We start from the raw sequence: 22795 nt of genomic DNA on the forward strand, positions 1-22795 counted from the left end.
AGAGGACAGTAGTTATAATTATTCACTATACCAACATTCTAGATACATAATTTTTTTTGTTTCTCATGAAAACTTGATGAGTTGATCTACCTATCCATCTTGTTGTTTCTATTTATTTGGAAGTAATTTTCCTATAGTTTTAATCATGAAGCATGATACAGAATCACAAGAGTAAAGCATTTAGTAACCCTGAACTATGACCAAATTTGCTACGACACACTTCAACTTTACGAGGGTCCTTTGCCCCCACCGAACTAATTTTTAGTGTATTTTTATCAACCTTTTTAGTTGTCGTGATACCTTTTTAGCTGACGTGACACCTTTGTCGTGGATTCTATTTTATATAATAAAGATACCACATCAACACAAAAAGGTGACGAAAATACACTAAAATTGACTTGGGGGTGGGGGCTATGAAGTTGGAGTGTGTCGTAGCAACTTTGATCATAATTCGAAAGGTACTGAAGGATTATCTCTAATCACAATATGTGAGGTGGCACACGATTTATTTGTCAAAAATGAGTTGATTCACTTACATTGTCTTATGCTACTTCATGTATTGTTCAAGATAAAATGAATTATGGAGTTATTTGTCGTAATCGATTGTTATTTTAGAGACAGACCACCATTGTGCAAAATAGATATAAATGATCCAACACATTACACATTTTAACTATTAATTTAAGTTGGAAGGATAGTAGTTATTATTCACTATAACAACATTCTAGATTATTATTAATTTTTTTCGATAATCAGAATATACACATCTCAATTAATTTCATAACGTACTTAATATTTTTCATTAGCATAAACATTAAATGACTCGGTCCATCAAAACGTAACAAATGAGAATAATTTTTGCCTCCATTAATATCTAAGACTCATGATTGTATTACCAAAATAATTTTTTCAGGTATTATTGAATTAGTCGATGCGTGAAAACAGATCCTGATACCATTGTTATACTGAAAAACAACAACAGACTAGTATATTCCCACAAAGTATGATCTAAGAAGGATAAACTACTAAAAATATACACAGTCCATATTACTACCTCAGAGATGAGGTAGAGAGATTTCTAATAAACCAGCAGAGGCGGACCTAAGGGCAGTTTCGGGGTGCTCCGGCATCTGTTAAATCTAACATAAATTAAGTATAATTATATAAAAAATGTACTAAAATTGGCATAAAATATAGAAAAGCACCTAGTAAATCAAGAAAATAGATGCATGCTTTGGTTTCTAGGCAGAACTTTAACGCATTGAGTGTTAATATATGTGTTCAGACCTCTCAAGTACCCACGACTCCTAAATCCTGAGTTCACCACTGCAATAGACCTCGGCTCCCGACAAAAACAACCATCTATACCAAAAAGTTATAGATAGTAACAAAGTAACTGACAATAACAAAAATGATACTACCACATAATAATACTACACGTGATCTATCCGAAAACATATTTTTTTTTTAAAAGACAACTAATAAAAATTGAACTTCAAATTCAATGACAAAAAATTCTCAGCCAGAAGTAATTTCATTAATCATTAAAAGAAATACTACAAACACAATAATAAGAAAAACATAGGGGCAATAAAGTAATTTCACAATATGATTCCTCTTCAACTCCTTGGAATCTTTGTAAACTGATCTCTTCTCATTGAACAGTAAACTGAAACAAATGCTTTTCACATAGTTCAACTACTAACTGCACAAATCAGTCCTCCAATCAAAAACCTTGAAAACCCAATTTCCATTTTTGCCCCTCAAAGTTCTCCATCAAAAATTTTCCCCTTTATCCCACTTCTTTACTTTTCCCAATTCAAGAAGCCTATTATTGGTTTAAAGGTTAGTTTTTTATCACACTTGTTGGTTGTTTTGATATATATATATATATATATATATATATAGCAAGATTTTTTCTTGATTTTGTATGGGTATTTGCTAAGAAGTTGTGATTTTGAGTATGCCCTTTTGCCTTTCTTGGATTGATTTTGAGTTATTTTAGTGTTGATTGAGTTTATTTGGATTTGTGGTGAAGAACTGAAATTTATGTATGTGATTCTTGATCTTATTTGTACCTAGATTTGCTGCACTTGAGCTGAGGGTCTTTCGAAAACAACCTCTTTACCTGGACTAGGTAGTGATATGGTCTGCGTACGCTCTACCCTCCCCAGACCTCATTTGTGGGATTTAACTGAGTATGTTGTTGTTGTTTGTGTATGTGATTCTTGAGCTGCTTTGAGTATGTTGTGTTGAGTAAAAAATTTGTTGGTTGAGAAGTGGAGTATTTTTGGTATTTGTTAAAAAGTTGTGATTTTTGGTGTACTCATTAGCTTTTCTTGAAAATTTTTCGGTTCATTTGTTGTGTTTATTGATTTTGTTTGGATGTGGTAAAGAACTGAAATTTTGGGTATTTGAGTTGTTATGTATGTGGTTCTTGATCTTCTTTGTAACTAGGTTTGCTGCACTTGGCTGAGGGTCTTTTGGAAACAATCTCTCTACCTGGACTAGGTAGTAGTAAGGTCTGCGTACGCTCTATCCTCCCCAGACCTCACTTGTGGGATTTAACTGGGTATGTTGTTGTTGTTTGTGTATGTGATTCTTGAGCTGCTTAGAGTTTGTTGTGTTGAGTAAAAAGTTTGTTGGTTGTGAGAAGTGAGGTATTTTTGGTATTTGTTAAAAAGCTGTGATTTTTGGTATACTCATTAGCTTTTCTTGGAAATTTTTTGGTTTATTTGTAGTGTTGATTGATTTTATTTGGATTTGTGGTGAAGAGCTGGAAGTTGGGGATTTGGGTATTTGACAGTAAGTTACGGGTACAAGCCGTGGAAACAGCCTCGGGCAGAATGCAAGGTAAGGCTGTCATACAATAGACCTTTATGGTCCGGCCCTTCCCCGGACCTTGCACATGGCGGGATCTTTAGTGCACTGAGCTGCTTTTTTAGGTGGTGTGTATGTGATTCTTGAGCTGGTTAGAGTTTGTTGTTTCGAGTAGTGAAGTTAGTTTTCAAGAAGGAAAAAGTTTGTTGGTTGAGAAGTGGAGTGATTTTTGGTATATAAGTTTTTGTGTGTATGTGACTTTGCTCTTCTTAAAGTTTGTCGATTTGAGTAGTGGAGTTATATTTATTTGATGATTGCAGGTATCCCGTGGAGTCATTTGAGGTGTTTGCAAGCTGGCCCGAACACCACGGTTGTTTAAACAAAAAGTCTGTTGGTTGAAGTGGAGCGATTTTTGGTATTTGAGTAGTTGTGTCTGCGATTTTGAGCTTCGTAAAGTTTGTTGATTTGAATAGTGGAGGTACCTTTATTTGATGATGCCACAACCTAGAAGGAAAAAGTGGACCGAGGCGGAAGAAAGAACTCTAATTGATAAATACGGTGAGATGTTATGTGATGGGACTTTAGCCAAGATGAAAACGAGGGAAAAGAAGTATAAACCTATTGCTTTACATGTGAATTCTGTGCATTTTGTTCGTGATCCGATCATGTATCCATGGCAATGGACTTGGAAGGATGTGTCCACTAAAGTGCAGAACATGAGGCACCAGTATACACTGGTGAAGCAGAAGATTAAGAAACCAAACTCGGGGGAGGAGTCGGGTACTATGGAGGAGTTTGATTGGATGGAGGGGATAACTCATTGGTCGAATTTTTTAAGATATAAGGAAGTGTTTGGGGATGTCAATACACTCGTCTTCAATTGTAGCGACCCCATGGCGGTTGTAGATGGAAATGAAAATGGTGGGGGATTTGATGGGAGTGGTAACATTATGGAGAACGTTCAGTTTGGGCTTCTCGGTCATGCCGGGGATGGTGATTTTACTGGAGGTATTAATGGGGTTGATCATGGTGTTACAGGTATGGAATTTGATTATGACGGGGAAGAAGGAGATGAGAATTTCAATGGTAGTATCAGGAGGAATAATCATTTGAAGGAAGATGCGGACAATGGATATGTTTATGAAGACATCGAACCAACGGGATCTGATACAAGAAAGAGGAAGAAGATACTAAAAGGGGCGGAGAAGAGGGTGTGGGGTTTTCTTGCAACTCAGTTGTCACAATTAAAGGAAATGGAAGCTCGGTTTGAGCAGCGTGAGGCTGAGAGGGAGCGGGAGAGGCAGAGGAGAGAACATCTTAGAATAGACCTCGAACAAGAACGTGAGAGAAAATGGGAAGAAAGAGAAAGAAAGCGGGAGGAAAGGGAGAAAACGAGGGAGAAGTTGCAGAGACAGAGAATTCAAGAATGGGAAGCAATGGAGAAGGAAAGTGAGGAGAGAGAGAGGAGAAGACGAGAGGAACAACTTATATTTGAGAGAGAACGCGAAGAAAGAATGCACAAGAGGAGATCGGACTGGAAGAAGAGGATTGACGAGACGTTAGGTCAGCATCGAGCTGAAATGAGCCAGGTCCAGACTCGGATACTTCACGAACATCAAAATCTTACTAGTCAGCTTCTTGGAATTTTTTCTCAGTGGACTGGCCATCCAACTGGGCTTTCGGATCACACAGGCGCTAGCAACCATTATCTATCACAAATGATGCAAAACTTGCACCATGTCAATGATATGGTTCACGATGATGCAAGAGTTGAAGAGGATGCTCAAGAAGACCAATTTATCGTTGATGGATAAATAAAAGCAAGCTCTCTTAAGTATTTAGATCAACCACCTGAAGAGGGAAGGCGGCAGGTAGCGTTGCAAGATATGAACAAGTGTAAAGGTTAGTAACTTGTAATTTGTACTATTTGATTTTCGGTTTCTACTCAGAGAGCCTATGTATTTGAATAATTTTTCCTATATCCCGTTTTCCATGTAGCCTTTATAGAATGTAGGGTTCTCAGCCTTAAGTTTTGATGTCGCCATTGTTCAATAAACATATATTATTTATTATTTATATAATGCCATCATTTTTTTAGTTAAGCTTTTTTTTTCTATTTTTCCATCAAAGTTTTAACTATCACAAAAAACAAGAGATGTATGTTTCTCAGTCATCCATGATATAATTATAATCTAGAAGGAACGTTCATATCTTGAGTTTCTTGTTTCATATCCCAGCGTTTTTAGAATCTTTAGGACCGATGACATAACTAAACATGAGCATCAAAGTCCAGCTCAAATCTATAAAGATATTTGTACTTCTCAACAGCTCGCCCTTTTACCAAATGTTGCTAATTGCCTAATTCAGCAGACTTATGCTTGTGAGGTTCGGAACAGCACAATGACATAATTATATCTTCATATACTATATTAGATGACTCGATATAGCATGTTTATAACATTCTTGCCCACTTTGAAGGTGCTATGTTCGACTATTATTGCCTCATGACTTTTTTCTTCTTCTTTTGGGTGGGGGGTGGGGGGGGTCTCATGATTTAACCCAAAAGTATTACCTGTTGTTTTCTTTTGCTTCAGCAATTGTATTATTTGTTGTCGTTATTGTTCTCTTCCTCATTGTTTTTACTTTACTTGAGCTGGGGGCCTATTTGAAACCGTCTCTCCAGCTTCACAAGGTAGGGATTAGGCAGATCCCACTTGTGGGATTACACTGGGTTTATTGGTGTTGTACTTATATCCCCCCCCCACCACCACCAAACACACACACAAAATAAATACTATTCATTCTGATATGTTCGATTTTCATTAGTTATTGGAGATTGTTGTGCCACTTCCGCTTTTGACTATAGTTCTTTATGTTATGGAATTAAGTTATGTCGCTCGGACTCTTCAAGAATGTCCACAGGTGCGTGTCGGATCCTCCAAAAATAGTGTAATTTTGAAGGATCCGACACGGGTAAGGTAACTCTTTTGGAGAATCCTAGCAACTTAGGTCAATTAAGTCCATATTAGGATGATGGTCTAGTTTAGCAGTCATCAATGGTTAGAGGTGTCCTAAAATTGCAGGTCAAAGGTACAACTTCGAGACTTGTATTATTGACTCCCTGGTTTTCTAACAACGTTGGTTTAAGGCACACCTTTAAACTTGTATCATTGTTGTATCACTTTCTTGTTCATTTCAGTTCATTAAGTTCTTAAATTGAATTGCGGTCCTTGATGTTTAGGTTTCCTAACTAAGGGAACACCTCTACAATTCGTGTGATTCGGATCTGTTGATTTGCGTTTTAATCAGAACATTTTAGTAGAAGAAGATGAACACAACACCATCAAGAGAATTATGAACTTTTAGTTGAACATAGTCAAAGGGCACACATGATAAATGTGTTTGAAGGAAGCATTCCTTTCTTCTTAGACGTATAAAGGTTTTACCGTGTGCATGACATTGTGTTCCGTTATCACAAATGTTTTTGAACCTATAGGTGGGGCCCTTCCCCGGACCCTGCGTGTAGCGGGAGCTTTAGTGCACCGGGCTGCCCTTTTTTTTTTAGGTGCCATAAAACAGTGTTTCGGTTATCAAGGATCTAGCTTACTAATTAACCAAGGAAAATAACATTTTTGTGTCTAGATGTGCATTCTCAAAGTTGGCGTGGTTACTTGCCGGTTGAGGCCAAGTTTAAGTGTTTGTTTATGTATTATGCCATTAAACATACAACATTAACTTAAACCAAAAAGAAGAGAAATACATTGAAAACAAACTAGACAAAGTAACAAGAGAATTACGATACAGATAATGACCTATATGCACAAGGAAATGCTCGGCTGGAACAACAAAATTCCAGTTCTTTCTCATATTATATTTGTATATAAGTTGAAAAAAGCATGTCAATTTCGATACCAGTATTCACACTGTACAATCTTTCTAAAGTCAAAACAACAAAAATAATGATATTGAAATGTCCTTCTAATATAGCATTGGCTTCAAATTGTCAAAAACCATCATAGATACCTCTCTGGGAATTCTAAGTTTTTTCTCCTTCGGTTTTATCCAATATCAAATACTTCTATCTTCCTTCTTTACGAGTGTCTCTTGAGGATGCAATTACGGATCAAATCCCTACACCTTTTTTTGCTTCAAATCTCAACAGTAACTTTTGTCGTTTCACTTGTTTGCTTACAATCCGCATCTGATTTTGGATGAACAACCGGTAATAGTTTGGATGGATTGCTTCCCATGTCCTTTGTTTTGTGAAGGAGAAAAGTACCGCAGAGGATAGTTCCAAAACCACATAACCCTGTAACTATCTGGGTTGCATTCTGATGAACATAATCCTGAATCCGAAAATGTATCACCAAAATTAGACAAGTGGGAATACAACTTTCCAATCAAATGAATTAATCGAGAACAAAACAGTATATACTCATTAGTAAATAGATAAGCCGATAATTCAACTATTATATTCTTTTTTGTTTGCCTCAAAAGTTCATCTTCCCAACATTTCGAGATAACTTTCTGTTCTCTCGAACATCGCTTCTTTCCCTTTACAACATTGAATTTGATATAATCTATTTATCCTTTTACCCGCATTAATTTTATTACTGCAGCTACAAAAGTACAAATAACCTATCCATGTGATATCAAAGAAATGGAAATTGATAAAACTAAGAATTCTGAATAGCCATAACTACAAAACTGAATGTCAAATTACCTTAAACATTATCATGCTTGCAGCAATGGTCAGTGTGGTAAACATGACGTAGTATATCGGGGAAACCACAGCGGTATTAAATGTGTCAAGTGCCTGCGGAACATACAATAGTCATGTAAACATTTATAATCTCCAGTAGCTTGAGATTGAGATGCAGTTGATCGATAGATATAGGCACTAGTTTTGGGTGAAATGAAAGATGAGAAGTATGAATAACTTATACAAACCAAATCTACATATCAGAAAACCGATTTTACTTAGAACTCTATAATTATAAAGGAATGGCAACACGAGTACCTTGTTCAAATAGTTCAGCTGCAAAATAATAAAGATGACGACATATACTACAAAAAACCATGTCTGAAAATACTTGAATTGATTTTGTCCTTCTAATGTGAGCTTCAAAGCCATTCCAATTGCTTTGACACCCATAACCTGAATAACTACCAGAAAACAACCGTGAGATAATATGTACAAAATGTACACATGGAACCATGGACTACTAGAGTACATGGAAGAGAATAACAGACCGTGAGAGATCCCGCAAGAGAACAGATTCCGATGTAGACAACCAAATGTGACTGCCCATAACGAGGCACATACCAGATTATGAGGATAAGTATCATCACCAGAACTGCGACAGCATAGGTGAGGAACCCTGCCCTTATCAAAACTCTTTTGGTTAGTTCTTATAAACAAAGCATGTTGATGCTAAAGGAAGATGGCATGTATCTGGCTTGTAATTTGCAAGTCCATCACTTCACTATATTTACGTATTTGTGGAAAATTTGTATGTTAGCAAGTGTTTAGATAGGCGAATCTGGAGTTTAGAGTCAGTGGGTTCAAAATGAGTGTATCTTGTTATATATTTAAGAAGAAAGTTGTTGTATGTATACATAAATTAAACATCATGATATTCTCCAGAAGGTGCAAGTAGCACATGTTGAGGATAAATAAGTGAAGGTCGCTTGAGATGGTTTGGTCATGTCATGCATCGACCTACATATCCACTGGTTTGCGGGTGTGAAATTGTTGTGAGTGAAGGTGTTAAAAGAGGATGAGTTGTCTCGATAGACCTACGATTTCTTGGTATCAATGCAGACTTAACTAAGACGCAATGGAAGAAAAAGATCTGTATAGGTGATAACTGATATCTACTAGTGGAATAGGATTTAGTTTTGTTAGAGAACTTCTAATATTATAATTATTATTACTATTATTCATATATTTAACTTATTTTCACTTTATTTTAATTTGATATGATGATGACATGAGTGAGCTTATATTGAGGATTCATATAGCCAGCCCCCCAACTTGTGTGTGTGTGTCTGTTTCGAGCTGAATCTGACGGATTCAGTTGAACCGGCAGAACCTTCCCTAAACTCACAACTCACCTCTGAGAATAACGAAAGAAAGTAACTTTCAATCAACTTGAATATACCTGGCGCTGTTGCGAGGTGCCAGATATACTTGACAGATTCAATTTTCTTCTCTACTGGGGCATGTAAGACAATAGAAACGGAGCCAACCACGCAGAGGAGACAACCAACTACCCCAAAGATATGCAGCTTCTCTTTCAAAATAAAATGGGCTAACACTGCACTGCACATGAAAGTTATATCAGTATTGAACTATAGAGCTATGTGCTCGGCCTGTTCAGAAACATTGCCAGGTGCATGTCGGATCTTTCAAAAGTAAGTTTATTTTCCTGAGTATTTGACACAGGTGTGGCAGCAGTTTTGGTGAGTTCGAGCAACATAGCTAAAACAAGCTTCTTGATTAACAGTTCTACCCAGTGATGCTACATAACGACGTACCTGACAATCATACTTAAAGCCCCTAAGGGTGTCACAAGTACTGCTGGGGCATATGCATAAGCAGCAAAGTTAGCTCCCTCTCCAATAATCACTACAAGAGGTCGGAAGGTTAGCGTTAAATATAACTGAAAAACTGACTGTTCCTGAAATATTTTGAAACTAGATACTATTGCTCTGGTTACTTCTTTCAAATTAGCAATTACAGCATTCCATTTCCACCATCTTCATGCATTTTTCTCTAAGTCAAGGTCTTTGTATGTATTAATGTGATAGAAATACTTTCACCTGTGTTGAATAATCTTACATATGCATATTATCCTATGTTGCTCAGACTCTTCAAAAACGTCAACAGGTGTGTCGGATTCTCCAAATGCTGTGTATTTTTGGAGAGTCCGACTAGGGTGTGGCATCAAAAGTTGAGTGTCCGTGCAACTTAGCATATATCTAGTGAGATTTTCATAGATCTTAACATGTTATTAGCTTTTGACCAAGATAGGACTATCAATATTTCACGGCAAATTCAAGCAAGTTGAGATTGGCTATATGGTGTACGAGTCGTGCTAATAAAAAAAGTAGTATGAGTTATGTGTCTTACTAGATAACATTCCAGCCCACCACCAAGGTTCCAACAGATAGGAGTGGCCTCCTGAACCTGTTCAAAATTAAGCATAATTGGTAATCATAGTAACTTAGCCACAAGAACAAAAGACAGCACAACTTTAGAAGAATAAATTGTATTATGTACAGGCAAAAAATCTTCAATGGTAGCAAATAACAGAAATTTTACCTCATCAATATTTATCATATGGTTAGAAAGGTTTATGTATGATTTAACATCCAAAATTTCAATACAAAACCAAAAACTAGGTAACCTAGATGTCTCTAACTATATGAATTAAAACGCGCCGGGGGTGGGGGGAGGGGGGAGGGGGGAGGGAATAGTTAAGTGATCATATGAGAAATCAACTCATTAAAACGGTATGTCAACACAACGAGGGGACATTTTTGAGCAACGTGAAGGCCATTAGAAGAGCATGTGGATGAGCAAGACATAAAAGGGCAGTCAGGTGCGCTAAGCTTTGGCCTTATAAGTAGGGCTTGGGGGAAGGCCAAACCACATTGGCTCTTATCATTTTTCAAACATGAAAGGGCAATCAGGTGCACTAAGCTTCGTCTCTATAAGTAGGGTTTGGGAAGCGATCAGACCACATTGGCTCTATTGTTTGCAACCTTGTCTTGCATTTATGCCGGAGGGTGTTAGGACAACATCCATGAATAGTCTACCCCCACAAGAACAAAACATAATCCAACAATCCACATTGCTAACAAAAAAAACTAATGAAATGAACATATATGGAAATTGAAGAAGTAAAAGAAAAATTAACCTGCTCTTTTTCCATTTTCACCAGCCTTCTTTAGGCCTTGCTTTTTAATAACAAAGCTAGAACCAATAAAAATACTGGATGATATAGCTAATATAACTCCATGAACATTATCATCTATTCCCCCCATTTAATTAAAAATGGATAGGAATAATCAGATAAAAAAATCTTAATATTCAAAAGCCAATTCTTTCCAACAAATGAAAACCCCTGCATGTGAGAAAAAGCTGACCTTAAAAACCACCAATAAATATCCCCCAAAAAATAAAATGGTAGATTTAAGATAAAGGGGTTGATTTTTCTTGCTGGACAGAGCTACCTGGTACCTGTTGCTAGTGGAAGGTCGCAGGTATCCTGTGAAACTAGTCGAGATGCACGTAGGCTGACTCGGACACCACGATTATCCAAAAAAAAAAAAATGAAGGGTTGATTTTTTGCTTTTAGTTATATTGCTAAAATATATATCTTGGGTCCTTTTCAATATTTTTCAATCTTTCGGGAAGTTTGTTTGTTTGCAAGAAATTATGGAAAAAGAAAAAAAAAAATTCTTCCCTTTCTTATTTCCCCCTCTCTTCCTCTTTCTGCAGAAAATTGCAGAAATGAGGAGAGAGAAAGGAGGTGATTTGTTTTTTTCGTTTCTCGTTTATAGAGAAACCAATAATTGTTCGTTAGATTTTTAGCAAAAAAAAATTAAAAATCACTTCAAATTACTTTAGCCACATATTTATGGGATTTATTCCTATAATCTTGCATGTAATTTTTTCCACCTTCTATTTTAGTAGTACTTTAATTTGCGCCCATGCGCGTAAGAAATAAATTCATCATTCCACTACTATACTAAGGTTGAAGAACTTGCGAATGAACTAATGTTCTATTCAGGTATCTAGATATATATTATCGTAAATGATAATTTTTCGTCGAAATAGTATTATATATATATTATCTATTGCTTAATTATTTTGATGAATGGAGAAAGAGTTTATTGCAAGGACATGAGGTGATGGTCTCCTCTAATTAAGAGAGATTCAATCTAATACTCATCGTAAATTGACTCATGAAATGATTTTATTACATTATATTATAATGAAAATGTATAAATAGTAGTAAGACGAGTGATGTCCAAAAAGATTGAAGTCACAAAATTGTTATAACTTGGGAGACCATTAATTATGAATCTTTTATTATCCGAAACATTTAAGGTTTTTACAAGAGAGTGCATATAATATATATAATAGAAAGTTGTTGTCATGCAATCAGAAGATTACGGGTTTAAGCCGTGGAAATAACGTCTGACAGAAATGTAAGATAAAGTTGCATATAATAGATTCTTGTGGTTCGACACTTCTGCGACCCTGTGCTTGCATAGCGAGACCTTTATTGCATCGGTTGCCCTTTTAGTACACATAATAGAAAATTGCTATATTTTGGGATTAAAAATTATTCTTCTAAATTGTTGACTGTTTTCACAAGATTTAAAGCTTTTAAGTTCCTGTGGTGAAAAGGAAATAATAATCGTTTGCATGAATAATTTTATTGATTGAATACCCTGCTGTCCAATCCTACATGCTCGGGTTCTTTAAAAATGTTATCAAGTGCATATCGAATCTAGTAGTTTATCTTTACCACATAAATAAGCTCAGTGCGAAGCAACCAAAATATAATACTACTAGCTAATTCATCAGACATTTTTTTAGGGAACGTTAGACATCTCTGATGTACTATGTTCGAATTTTTAAAAAATGTCATCAGTTGTATATCGTAGACAAGTTAATAGTACAAAAAGAAATAGGAGCTACATTGACCATAATACTACTAGTAATTTTTTTTTCACCTAACCAAACAACACTTAGTAATGACACTAATTAGGCAACAACTTACTAAACAACTTGTGTAATAAAACTTAGTACTTACTAGTTACTAGCTAGTATTTAATTAGGTAGAAATATAACTAGAAGTTTTGACCAAAATAAGCTATTTTTTAAATCAATTCATTAAAGTAATATGTTTTTTTTGAAAACTTTACAAAACTAGTATAGACGTTGTTGGCAATGACGTATTAGGTTTTAAGAAAAAAAATGAATGGACCAAAATGAACCGTAGACGACGCTAGAATAGGAATCGTAATTGATAGTAACGTTTTTGGATTAAAACGTTGCCAACAGTAACAAGACTCGGCACCTCTACCACAACAAATTCTGCCACTCTGCCAAATCAACTTTGCAGAGTACTCTGATGTGGCAAAGTTGCCGAATTTCGTTACCATTGGTAACGTTTTAAGCCAAAAACGTTACTTTCAGTAGCGCCTCCTACTTTAACACCGTTTTGTCCATTAATTTTATCAAAACCTAATACGTTACTGACAACAATGTTTATAGCAAATTTGTAAAGTTTTCAAAAAACATATTACTTTGGCGAATTAATTTAAAAAATGACTTATTTTGATAAAAAATTCTAAAAAAAAAGAAATAGGAGCTCCACTGACCATAATACTACCAGTAGTAATTTTTTGTTACCAACAAACAACACTTAGTAATGACACTAATTAGGCAACAACTTACTAAACAACTTTTGTGTGATAAAACTAGTACTTACTAGCTAGTATTTACTTAGGTAGAAATATAATTCTAGTAATCTAGGTCAACATTGATAATCTTGAACCTTATGCCCTCCTGCATCGTATTATATATCGATGTCGAAGATACACCATCAACAAGCAAGAGCTGATGGCTAGGCAAGATTGCCATCCAATTAGTCCAAACACATCACAGGCAAGAGAGAAACAAACGTAAGGAAGCCCCACGAGTAAACCAAAATCAGTAGTCACAGGCCTGACAATCATCAGCACACAGAAACAACTCGCGGTTGCTGCAGACATGGCCAGAAAAAGATCATATAAAGGAATGCGGTCTTTGAAAAAGGGGAAGGCCGAGGCCATCATGTACGAGATGAAAAATCCTGTGCCATTGCAGAATCAATACTGCTGGTGGAGGGAAATGGTGGAAGATCAAACGAAGTGCTCCGACCAGCAGTAGCCCTGCAGTAGTGGAAACATGCCACACAAAAACAAGGCTAAAATAGCCAATAGTTTTTGCTCCTTGTTCATTTTTTGTGGTAAGAAAAGCTAGGGTTTTCTAAGAATTTTCTTAGCATACAGTGTGTAATGTATAGAAGCTATATATAAGTATCAGAGATCATAGGTGGAAAAATTTATTATGTATATCAAACAACTGACATTAGTTGGTGAGATATCTTTTCATTCACATAAATGCTAAATTTAAATTTTGTGGACTCAAAAGTGTAAGATATGAGGTTTTTGGAGTAACAGGTAAAGTTGCTGCCATGTGACCAGGAGGTCACGGGATCAAGTCTTGGAAGACTGCGTACAATATACCCTTATGGTGGGATCCTTCCCCGAACCCTGTGCATAGCAGGAGCTTTAGTGCACCAGTTTTTTTTTTTTTTTTTTTTTTTTTTGGTTCTTTTTGGAAAAATTACTGCTTTTGGTTTGGTGATTAATAAATTAACAAAAGTTGTGCAGAAAAAACAAATAATGTTTCGAGTAATTTTGACAGATTGTTTTTGACCAATTTGTTTTGACTATGAAGGAGTTTGTAACGATGGGGAATCATATTGGTAAGGAGATTCATATTCACATACATTGAAATAAGAATTCATCATAGAAACAAAAGGAAAATAGAAAAGGGAGATTTCAGAATGTTAAAACTATTAAAAAAATAAAAGACAACTTCATAACATTTCTCTAATAGATTATATTCCTCTACTATATATAGACATCTTCTCGGGGTACCAAATGTAATTTGACATCTTTGCAAATAGGAGCTCCATCTTGGTTAAATTCATAACAGAGTTTAAGTAGGGATAACATTTATTGAGACAATGTGTTGCAGTTACCAAATGAGTAAGAAGCATTGCAATTAATATTTGTATTTAAAGCTTCATTTTTTTTATTAGTATTACATTGAATATTTTCTGTTTTCTGTCCTTTTCATTTTCTTTTCTGGTGATATTTCATATCAATGTGTTCTGTTGTTTAAATTTCCTTATTTGCTTTTCTATGTACTGGTACAGCATACAAAATTACCAACATGGGTTGTGGTAATGTTGTTGACATGTGATCACGAGGTCACAGATTCAAGTCTTGAAAATATCCTCTAGCAGAAATATTGTTAAAGTCGTACAACATCAGCCTATTTTCTTTATTTTAACTAAGTTTTGCGGTACCTATTTTCTAGCTGTTAGTTATTACTGTGTTATTTAATTAGTGCAGATTTTGTTTCCTAGAATTTAGGGGAATTGGTCTAGTGGGAATATGATTCTATAACGTAACATGTGTAAGCTAAGGCCACTTAACGTATGAAATAAAGTATCCAACAACTCTCTCTCCAAACGTTTTCTAGGTTCTCTTTTTTGCTTTCTTTCCTGTTATTTGTTCTTCTCCATTACTGAGCTTCCTGTGTGTTGAGTTCTACATTTGGTATCAGAGCTAGCACAATGAATGATCTTCAAGTAGTTGGCAGAGTCAAAAAAGCTAAATAATCAGAATTATAATACATGAACAGCATGTATAAAGTCTTATATGCAATGCCAAGATCAAATATTGAAAGACATGATTAAAAATGTTGCTATTAATTAATGAAACTAATACTCCAAGAGTTTAATGAACTTGGAGGAATTTTCTACTTTTTCTACATGAAATGGCTCAAAATGACATTGAGGATATGTTAGATCACCTAAGAAGGATCAAGAATGGAGTTGATCAAAGTAGCATCAAGTTTGATTAAACTGTTCAAAAGAAAACAACTTCTCCATCGGGGACATCCGATAAAATTGGAATGATACCGATAGAATTAGCATAGCCCCTGTACAAGGATAACACGCATAAATTGAGAAAGTGCTTCTCCTTTAAGGGCATCAAAAATGATAACAGAGAAGAAAAAACAGATAAAACACTTCTTTAAAAAAAACTGATTCCTTCTATGGACATGTCTAACAGCAGCCGTCTGCATCAAGTCCAATCTATACGGCCTCTTTGCCATAGCATTTAATTCATTCAGCGAGGATATAATTCGATTTGCTCTTCCAATACTCCATTTTGCCAAAGCGTCTGCCACTTGATTAGATTCTCTATATCAATGTTGAATCCGACAATTTCTTTGATTGATCAGCTCTTTCGCTTTCTGAATTGTATCATGCGTCTCTGATGGAGGTGTGCTTTTACCTTGTAACATATCAACAACCAAGACGTATGTTTTGCCTCCTCAAGGTTGCTACTGTCTCTTCCCATCGAAACATGAAAAGCCATTAACATAGCTCCAAAGTTATCACTACCATTAACTTGCATAAGGATTTGGTGATAGTGTTTCCCTTAGTCCATACTTATTTAGCACATCTCGCCTTCCATATTTCCCAGCATATTATTGTGGGTGTGATCTTCAGAATGCGTTGGTGTATACTATTGATCGGTTTGGTGCTCCACCACCTAAGCATCATAACTCTGATAGCTATATTATCCCACCTAATGCCGAAAGGATTCCCAAAAGCGTTCCAAGTAGATTTTGCAATATCGCCTTCAAGCAAGGTAATACCAGTTTAAGGTACAATTATGAGTTTGATGATTCCAATCTCTCAGAATATATGGATTGCCTTGGCAAGAATCTAAATGATGTACTGTTGGATACGTCTGACCTTTCATTAACGAACAAAGAAATCCTTTGGATATTCTATTTATAAAGCAACTGAAAATTGCTCAAAAGAAAATGAGATTTTTGAGATACTTATATGTCACAGAGATAAAAACAATCGATCATGAGAAGTTTGAAGCGTTAAAGTATATAACTATTGAGTTCAAACTTTAAAGTTATATATGTGGATAGTGGATATATGTTTTTACACTATCAGGTAGTAGTGACAATACAACAACCCGTAACTCTTCGTATCAAGTCTGATATAGTAACACAAAAATAAAATGATACTAACTTGCCATAATAAAAGTTAAACCGCATTAATATTATAAAATTTTCTTACACTATCAGTATACAAAACTTAAATCTTATATTTTGCGGCCACTAATATTTGTTCTTAGTGTAGGTTGTCTACATCACACAGCTAAGGATGTGACTCTTCCCTCCGACCAATATTATTAACGCGGAATATTTTATGTACCGAACTTCCCTTTATAAAAGATTAGATTATGGTTGGTGGACTAGTGCTGTCCCTCTGGTACATCACTACTTAGTGTGTCTTCCACTATCAAAAAAAGTAGAAAAAAGACGTAATAAAGAAGTGCTACAAATAATAGAACCAAATGTAACCAATCCATACAAAACCAAAAAAATATGGAACATTCAAATTTCACAAAATTTCTCTATTTCTTCACATTTTTTCTTACAATTTTATTTATAATCAGCTCAGTAAATAGCCAATCACTATGCAATGATACAATAGCTACTTGTAATGAAGATTTGGAGATTTTAATGGAATCTGAAATTAGCAAAAGATTTCTTGAAGAAAGAAAAAAATATATTTCTCCTGGCGCTTTGAAAAGAGATCAACCGGTTTGCAACGGTGGCGGAGGCGGTGAACCGTATTCACGGAGCTGCCTTCCGCCGCCGTCGAATCCGTATAATAGAGGTTGTTCTAAATACTATCGTTGTAGAGGTGATCAATGATATGCGAGAAAAAAAAAAGTGACTTATGAATTTTATGTGTTTTGTTTTTGTTGTTTACTTGCGATGTTTGTATTGTTGTTGTGATTTGTTAATGAATTTTGGTTTTTGGTGGTGATATTGATGTTATTGTTGATGGATTCATTTTTTTTGAGTGTGTAGGATTTTGAGTTTATGGGTTCTGGATTGCGATTTTACTCAACCGTTTTTATTTAATTACTTTATATCGTTAAGTGAATGTCTTAACACATCTAGTACCCTTTTGAACTATTGCCAAAATTGCTATGACACGCTCCAACTTTTCAAGGGTTCTATTACTCCTGAGCTTAATTTTAACATATTTTTGTCACTTTTTTTAGTTGATGTGACACCTTTATTACATAAAATAAAATGGAACCCACATCAAATGTTTCACATCAGCTAAAACGGGTGACAAAAGATGCAACGTCAGAAATTTAGTTTAGGAGGATAATAAAACCCCCGTAAAGTTGAAATGTGTTGTAGCAAATTTAATGTAACTAGATACGTTATTCTAAGATTTGAACTAAAGTTATCGAAATAAACTGAATTTTGCTGGCTTGTAGTTTCTATGATGGATCTGTCCCTATTAGGATAAGTATATTTTTCTAGGAAAAGATATTCCCTTATTTTTCTAGGAAAAGATATTCCCTGGATGAATGTTTTGGTTGGTGGATGAAATATATCTTTTAGCAAATCAGCTTGTTGGATGATTTTTTTTTTGTGTTACATACTCTGATAATGATAATGTCTTTTAAGTGTTGTGATATGAAATTAGTAATTAAGATAGTTGTGAGTGAAATGATTTTACGTACATTAATTAGAGAAATAATGTTTAATTTCACGGGACAATATTTATCAGTGTCCACCCAGCTTAAGATAGATGAGAAATAGTCACCTAGTATTTTGTCTTTGCTGACAATATGAACGCGAGACTAGATGATTCTCACCTCACTTTACTTTATATGGTTAAGTGAATGTCTTAACACAAATATAAGCTTTGAACTAAAGTTATTTTGCTGACTTGATGGCTTCTATGATGGATCTGCCCCTATTAGGATAAGTATATTTTTCTATGAAAAGATATTTCCTAGGATCAATGTTTTGGTTGGTGGATGAAATATATCATTTAGCAAATCAGCTTGTTGGATGAATTTTTTAGTTTTTTTTTTAGTGTTACAGATTGATAATGATAATGTCTTTTAAGTGTTGTGATATGAAATTAGTAACACACTTAAGATAGTTGTGAGTGAAATGATTTTCCATTTTTCCTACGTTAGAGAGAGAAATAATGTTTAATTTCAGTATCCACCTAGGTTAGGATAGATAGAAACAAATCACCTACTAGTATTGTCTTTGCTGACAATATGAACTCAAGACTATATGATTGTCACCACACTTCATTGACTACTGTTACACCCTTTTTATGAGACATAGTTATTTGCATCGAGGTATTCATATGGTCATTGATGAAGGATTGAGTTGATATGTTGTTTTGGAACTCCTTTCGAGTAGACAGTGGAAACTGTTGCCGCTCAAATCTAAACAAGCGACATCTGATTCTAGTCTTGAATTAAGGAATCAATCGTCATGCTTAACCTTGAAAAACTTCTGTTTCGAGAAGAAAGAGAATAATAAGCACCTTAGCTTGAACCAAATTCAGATACAAAATAGATGAAAATTTTTCTGGATTATTGAAGTGGGAACGACTGAAGGTGGCTGCTCTAGTAAACCTTTTGATATTATTTGACGTTCAATAATTTCTGTGCCTCCTCTTTTCCTTCTCTCCGGGGTACCTCTTCATCTAGTATTAGACGATTATTCTGGTCTATTATTGGAACTTAAGGCGTCTGATGACACAAAAGCATGGGTGATGGTGAGATTCGATCTCAAGGCCTCTGCATGCTCTAATACCATGTTAATACCATGTTAAAGTGTGTGAAGCATTTCAACAAGGAAATTTTTCTTGTCTCTTTAACTCATGTGTCAAACTCTATAATGTTATTGGGTAGTTAAGAGAATACATAAATAAATGAAACTTGAACTTTCTTTTTTCTTTCATTTTTTCAGCTTATTACAAATGACTAGTTCAAATGTGTCCAGCACAGAGTTCTTCATGTTCTAAACATTTCATTTTCATAGAGAGAGAGAGTACTAATTCCCCCCTTAAATATGATGTTTATAGCTTTTGAAAGTACTGGGAGGTTGACAATAGGGAGTTGCTCCTATGATAAATACCCCTCACGTATAATCTTAAGATTGCAGGTTCGAGTCATCAAGGAAGCAAAAAGATACGGGTGCTATGATACTAGTGTGTGCACGCGTCTCAAATGATGTTGCAGTAAGTAATACTACACATATAATAAAGGCATAATACATGAACGTGTCCTTTATAACTTGGCATTTATTGGCATCTATGTCCTCTAACTTTGGATGTGCACAAGTAGACACTTAAACTTGTATAAAGTTGAACAGAGTAGCCACACACGTCTTATGTCCACTATAATAAATATGTATGAGTTTAAATGCAACACCACAACACGTGTATTTTGAGTAGAGATGACAAAATCAGCCCATAAAATATAACCCGTCCAATCCGTCGAAAATTTCACTGATGGGCTAAGATGGACAATGCCCAAGTTAGACCCACAAAATACCAATAGCCTTAGTTGACTAGTGATACAGCCCAAACGCCCTTCATTGGCTTGGCCTTGAGCCGGCGTTTGTTCAAGAAATCAAAAGGGTCGTTTGGAACACCAGGAGGTCACGTGTTCAACTTGAAAACAACTTCAGGCAAAAATGCAAGGTAAGGATGCGTATAATATACTCTTGTGGTGGGGTCCTTCCCTGACCCTGCGCATAGCAAGAGTTTTAGTGCATCGGACTGCCATTAGGGGTATCCCAACTCATGAGACATCCCATGAGACTATTTTACAACACCACCAATATGTGATAGTAATCCCACTATTTAGTACAAATGGTGGATAAAATAATTTCAATATTATTATGTAATACCTCATATCAAATATAGGATAAAATCAACCCAAACTTTATTTCAACTTTTTTATATGATGTACCAAACGTCCCCTAAAGAGGTTACAAGTCAAGGTCAACTTCACAAAAAATAATATGATGACCAAGCAAATTACCATTTCTTAATTCATTGTTTGCAAAATAGTTACTCCTTTTTAATTTGTTTGAACTATTTTTGTTTTTAGTCCATTAAAAAGGAATGATCTTTTTATTTTTAGTAATTCTATGATTTTAACTTTTCACATAAAATAAAATTATAAGATTAAGTATATATTGATATATTTGACATATATTTAATTTAAGATCATAAAATTTAAAAGTCTTCTTTTTTTTCTTAAATTTCATAATAAGTCAAAATAGATCAAACAAATTAAAACTGAATGGAGTATTTTAGTTATTACATGTTTGACCAAATTAATTAGAAGAGCAATTCTAAGCATTGTTTTTGCATTATTACATCAAATCAATGAAGTACATCAATACTCATATAATACATAAACATGATTTTAACTTGAAATCAAATTATAACTATGATTTTAATTTTGTCAGTGCACAAATAAGACCTTTAACTAAATAAAAATTGAACAACAAAATACTCCAATCCTACAATTCATATACATGAAACTCAATCACTCCTAAGTGGATTAGTAATTCCCTAGATGCTAACACATAATTGAAAAGACACATAGATTTTAGATACTAAAAAATAATTAATATACCATCTAATCACATATACACGTACTTTTAGATCTTTTTCATAAAAAAAAAAATAATCCATTAAAATGACATTGAAGTCCGATGAAAAGTGAAAAAGTTCATATTTTTTTCATTATCTCAGATTCTACTTTTTCATATTTTTTCAATTTAAATACAAATTTGCTCTACAATATTGGAAAAATGAAAATAATATGTACAAACAGAAATTTGCATCTTGATTTTCATCATCTTCTTCTTTTTTTGCAGATTTTATTTTTTAGCTATATTTTATTTATTTTAAATTCAAATTATTTAAATATTTTAAATTTAAAATTAAAATACTAGGAACATGTCATTTACAATAGCAATATCCATGTGAAAGCACCGACTTTCTGGACTCAATTAAAAAAAAAAAAATTACTTTCTGAACCAAGAACCGTTCAAAGTTTGGCCATATCAAAGCAGTGACAGTGGACTTTGCTACATCATTTTCTGAAACATCGTTGTCTTTGTATTGTTCTTTTTTCATAATGACAATGGAAATAAGATTCATTTTCATTTAGTAATGAGCTAAAAATATATTTTTTTTAAAATGGGGGAGTTGTTGGAGAAATTAAAGAAAAAAAGGAAAAGGCTCAATTATGCCATTGAACAATCAGAAATGACTCATTTATGTCATCAGTTAAAAATTCGGCTCACTTATGTCATCGCTGTTACAAAACCAGCTCATCTATGCCATTACTTCTTAACGGTGAATTTTCAAAAACAAGTTTGTCACGTGGCCATTTATTAGAAGTCCCCGTCATTAATTAAAATAAATCAGTATTAATTTCAAAATATCTTAGGACTATTTCTTGTTGATTCTAAATCATTATAAATGTTACGTTTAACAGGAACCTCAAAAATTCTATCCTATAGTAACTGATTAATTGTAGTTCCAAAGCCATAGTTGCAAGAAAAGAAGACAAAGAACGATTAGGGCAAGCAAGAAAAAGAGGCGTGCAATAGAACTTCTCTATTCTCCCATCCCGAATTGGGGGAGCATACATTGTTGAAACCATTTTAAAATAACGGGTTAAAAGAAATCAGCTATCCCAATTATCCTTGCATATATATGGTAATTTATCTCATCACTATGATATAAATGGTGGGAGGAATAATCTCAATACTAACTAATTTCAGATATTTTAAAATTAATATTGATTTATTTTAATTAATGATGTGTACCTCTAATAAAAGGCCACGTGGCAAAGCTGTTTTTTGAAAACCCATCCTTAAAAAATAATGACATGGCTGAGTTGGTTTTGTAACAACTGTGGCATGAATGACTTGAACTTTGAGCTAATGAATTAAATAAGTCATTTATGATAGTTCAATGACATATTTGAGCTTTTTTTCTTATTTTAATTAATGACGTGGATCAATAATAAAAGGCCAAGTAGCAAAACTATTTTTGAAAATCCACCGTTAAAAAGTAATGGCATGGATGAACTAGTTTTGTAATGGTGATGGCATGAATGAGCCATTTCTAATAGTTTAATGACATATTTGAGCATATTTTCAGGAAAAAATAAAGTGGAAATTTAATTTGAAAAGGGGATATATTGGTTTATCCTAATT

At 34.5% G+C, this 22795-nt stretch overlaps 3 protein-coding genes and 1 non-coding gene across 8 annotated transcripts; 3 read left to right on the plus strand and 1 right to left on the minus strand.

Annotated features, from left to right (window-relative positions):
- Positions 1–1572: 1572 nt before the first annotated feature.
- LOC107864487 (stress response protein NST1) lies at positions 1573–9681 on the plus strand. 3 transcript variants are annotated; one of them, XR_001672650.2, is made up of 3 exons: positions 1643–1845; positions 3141–4722; positions 9269–9681. XR_001672650.2 is itself a non-coding variant. In XM_016710862.2 (3 exons), exon 3 carries the CDS (start codon positions 3312–3314, stop codon positions 4632–4634), a length of 1323 nt encoding a protein of 440 aa, XP_016566348.2. In that variant the 5' UTR covers positions 1645–1845; positions 2458–2572; positions 3141–3311; the 3' UTR covers positions 4635–4922. The 3 variants fall into 3 exon arrangements, 2 of the variants coding, with proteins under 2 accessions (XP_016566347.2, XP_016566348.2); XM_016710862.2 differs by lacking the exon at positions 9269–9681 and adding an exon at positions 2458–2572 and having other exon boundaries at positions 1645–1845; positions 3141–4922; XM_016710861.2 differs by lacking the exon at positions 9269–9681 and having other exon boundaries at positions 1573–1845; positions 3141–4922.
- On the minus strand, positions 6557–11405 carry LOC107864488 (probable magnesium transporter NIPA2). 3 transcript variants are annotated; one of them, XM_047403085.1, is made up of 9 exons: positions 11062–11405; positions 10746–10952; positions 9956–10012; positions 9361–9451; positions 8985–9145; positions 8074–8201; positions 7841–7978; positions 7544–7636; positions 6557–7166 (listed from the first exon to the last, which is right to left on the minus strand). In XM_047403085.1, the coding sequence occupies exons 2-9, from the start codon at positions 10870–10872 to the stop codon at positions 6969–6971; spliced, it is 993 nt and encodes a 330-aa protein (XP_047259041.1). In that variant the 5' UTR covers positions 10873–10952; positions 11062–11405; the 3' UTR covers positions 6557–6968. The 3 variants fall into 3 exon arrangements, with proteins under 3 accessions (XP_047259041.1, XP_016566349.2, XP_016566350.2); XM_016710863.2 differs by having other exon boundaries at positions 11069–11390; XM_016710864.2 differs by lacking the exon at positions 10746–10952 and having other exon boundaries at positions 11069–11362.
- A 4159-nt stretch (positions 11406–15564) lies between these two features.
- LOC124891316 lies at positions 15565–15668 on the plus strand. Its single transcript, XR_007049631.1, has one exon. It is a non-coding gene; the product is annotated as a U6 spliceosomal RNA (small nuclear RNA).
- A 1367-nt stretch (positions 15669–17035) lies between these two features.
- On the plus strand, positions 17036–17546 carry LOC107866560 (protein RALF-like 32). Its single transcript, XM_016712591.2, has one exon. The coding sequence runs from the start codon at positions 17099–17101 to the stop codon at positions 17429–17431; it is 333 nt and encodes a 110-aa protein (XP_016568077.2). The 5' UTR covers positions 17036–17098; the 3' UTR covers positions 17432–17546.
- The last annotated feature ends 5249 nt before the right edge of the window (positions 17547–22795 follow it).

This window comes from Capsicum annuum, unplaced genomic scaffold (genome assembly GCF_002878395.1).
Source record: "Capsicum annuum cultivar UCD-10X-F1 unplaced genomic scaffold, UCD10Xv1.1 ctg3397, whole genome shotgun sequence".
In the NCBI taxonomy this organism is placed as follows: domain Eukaryota; kingdom Viridiplantae; phylum Streptophyta; class Magnoliopsida; order Solanales; family Solanaceae; genus Capsicum; species Capsicum annuum.

Bases quoted from the DNA above. Each gene is read 5' to 3' on its own strand.
- LOC107864487 (XM_016710861.2), top strand. From the start codon at position 3,312: ATGATGCCACAACCTAGAAGGAAAAAGTGGACCGAGGCGGAAGAAAGA.
- LOC107864488 (XM_047403085.1), bottom strand. From the start codon at position 10,872: ATGGGGGGAATAGATGATAATGTTCATGGAGTTATATTAGCTATATCA. The intron at 10,013-10,745 runs GTTAATTTTTCT...AATTTTGAACAG, and splicing joins TGAAAATGGAAAAAGAGCAG to GTTCAGGAGGCCACTCCTAT. The intron at 7,979-8,073 runs GTCTGTTATTCT...GTAGTTATTCAG, and splicing joins CTCTTGCGGGATCTCTCACG to GTTATGGGTGTCAAAGCAAT.
- LOC107866560 (XM_016712591.2), top strand. From the start codon at position 17,099: ATGGAACATTCAAATTTCACAAAATTTCTCTATTTCTTCACATTTTTT.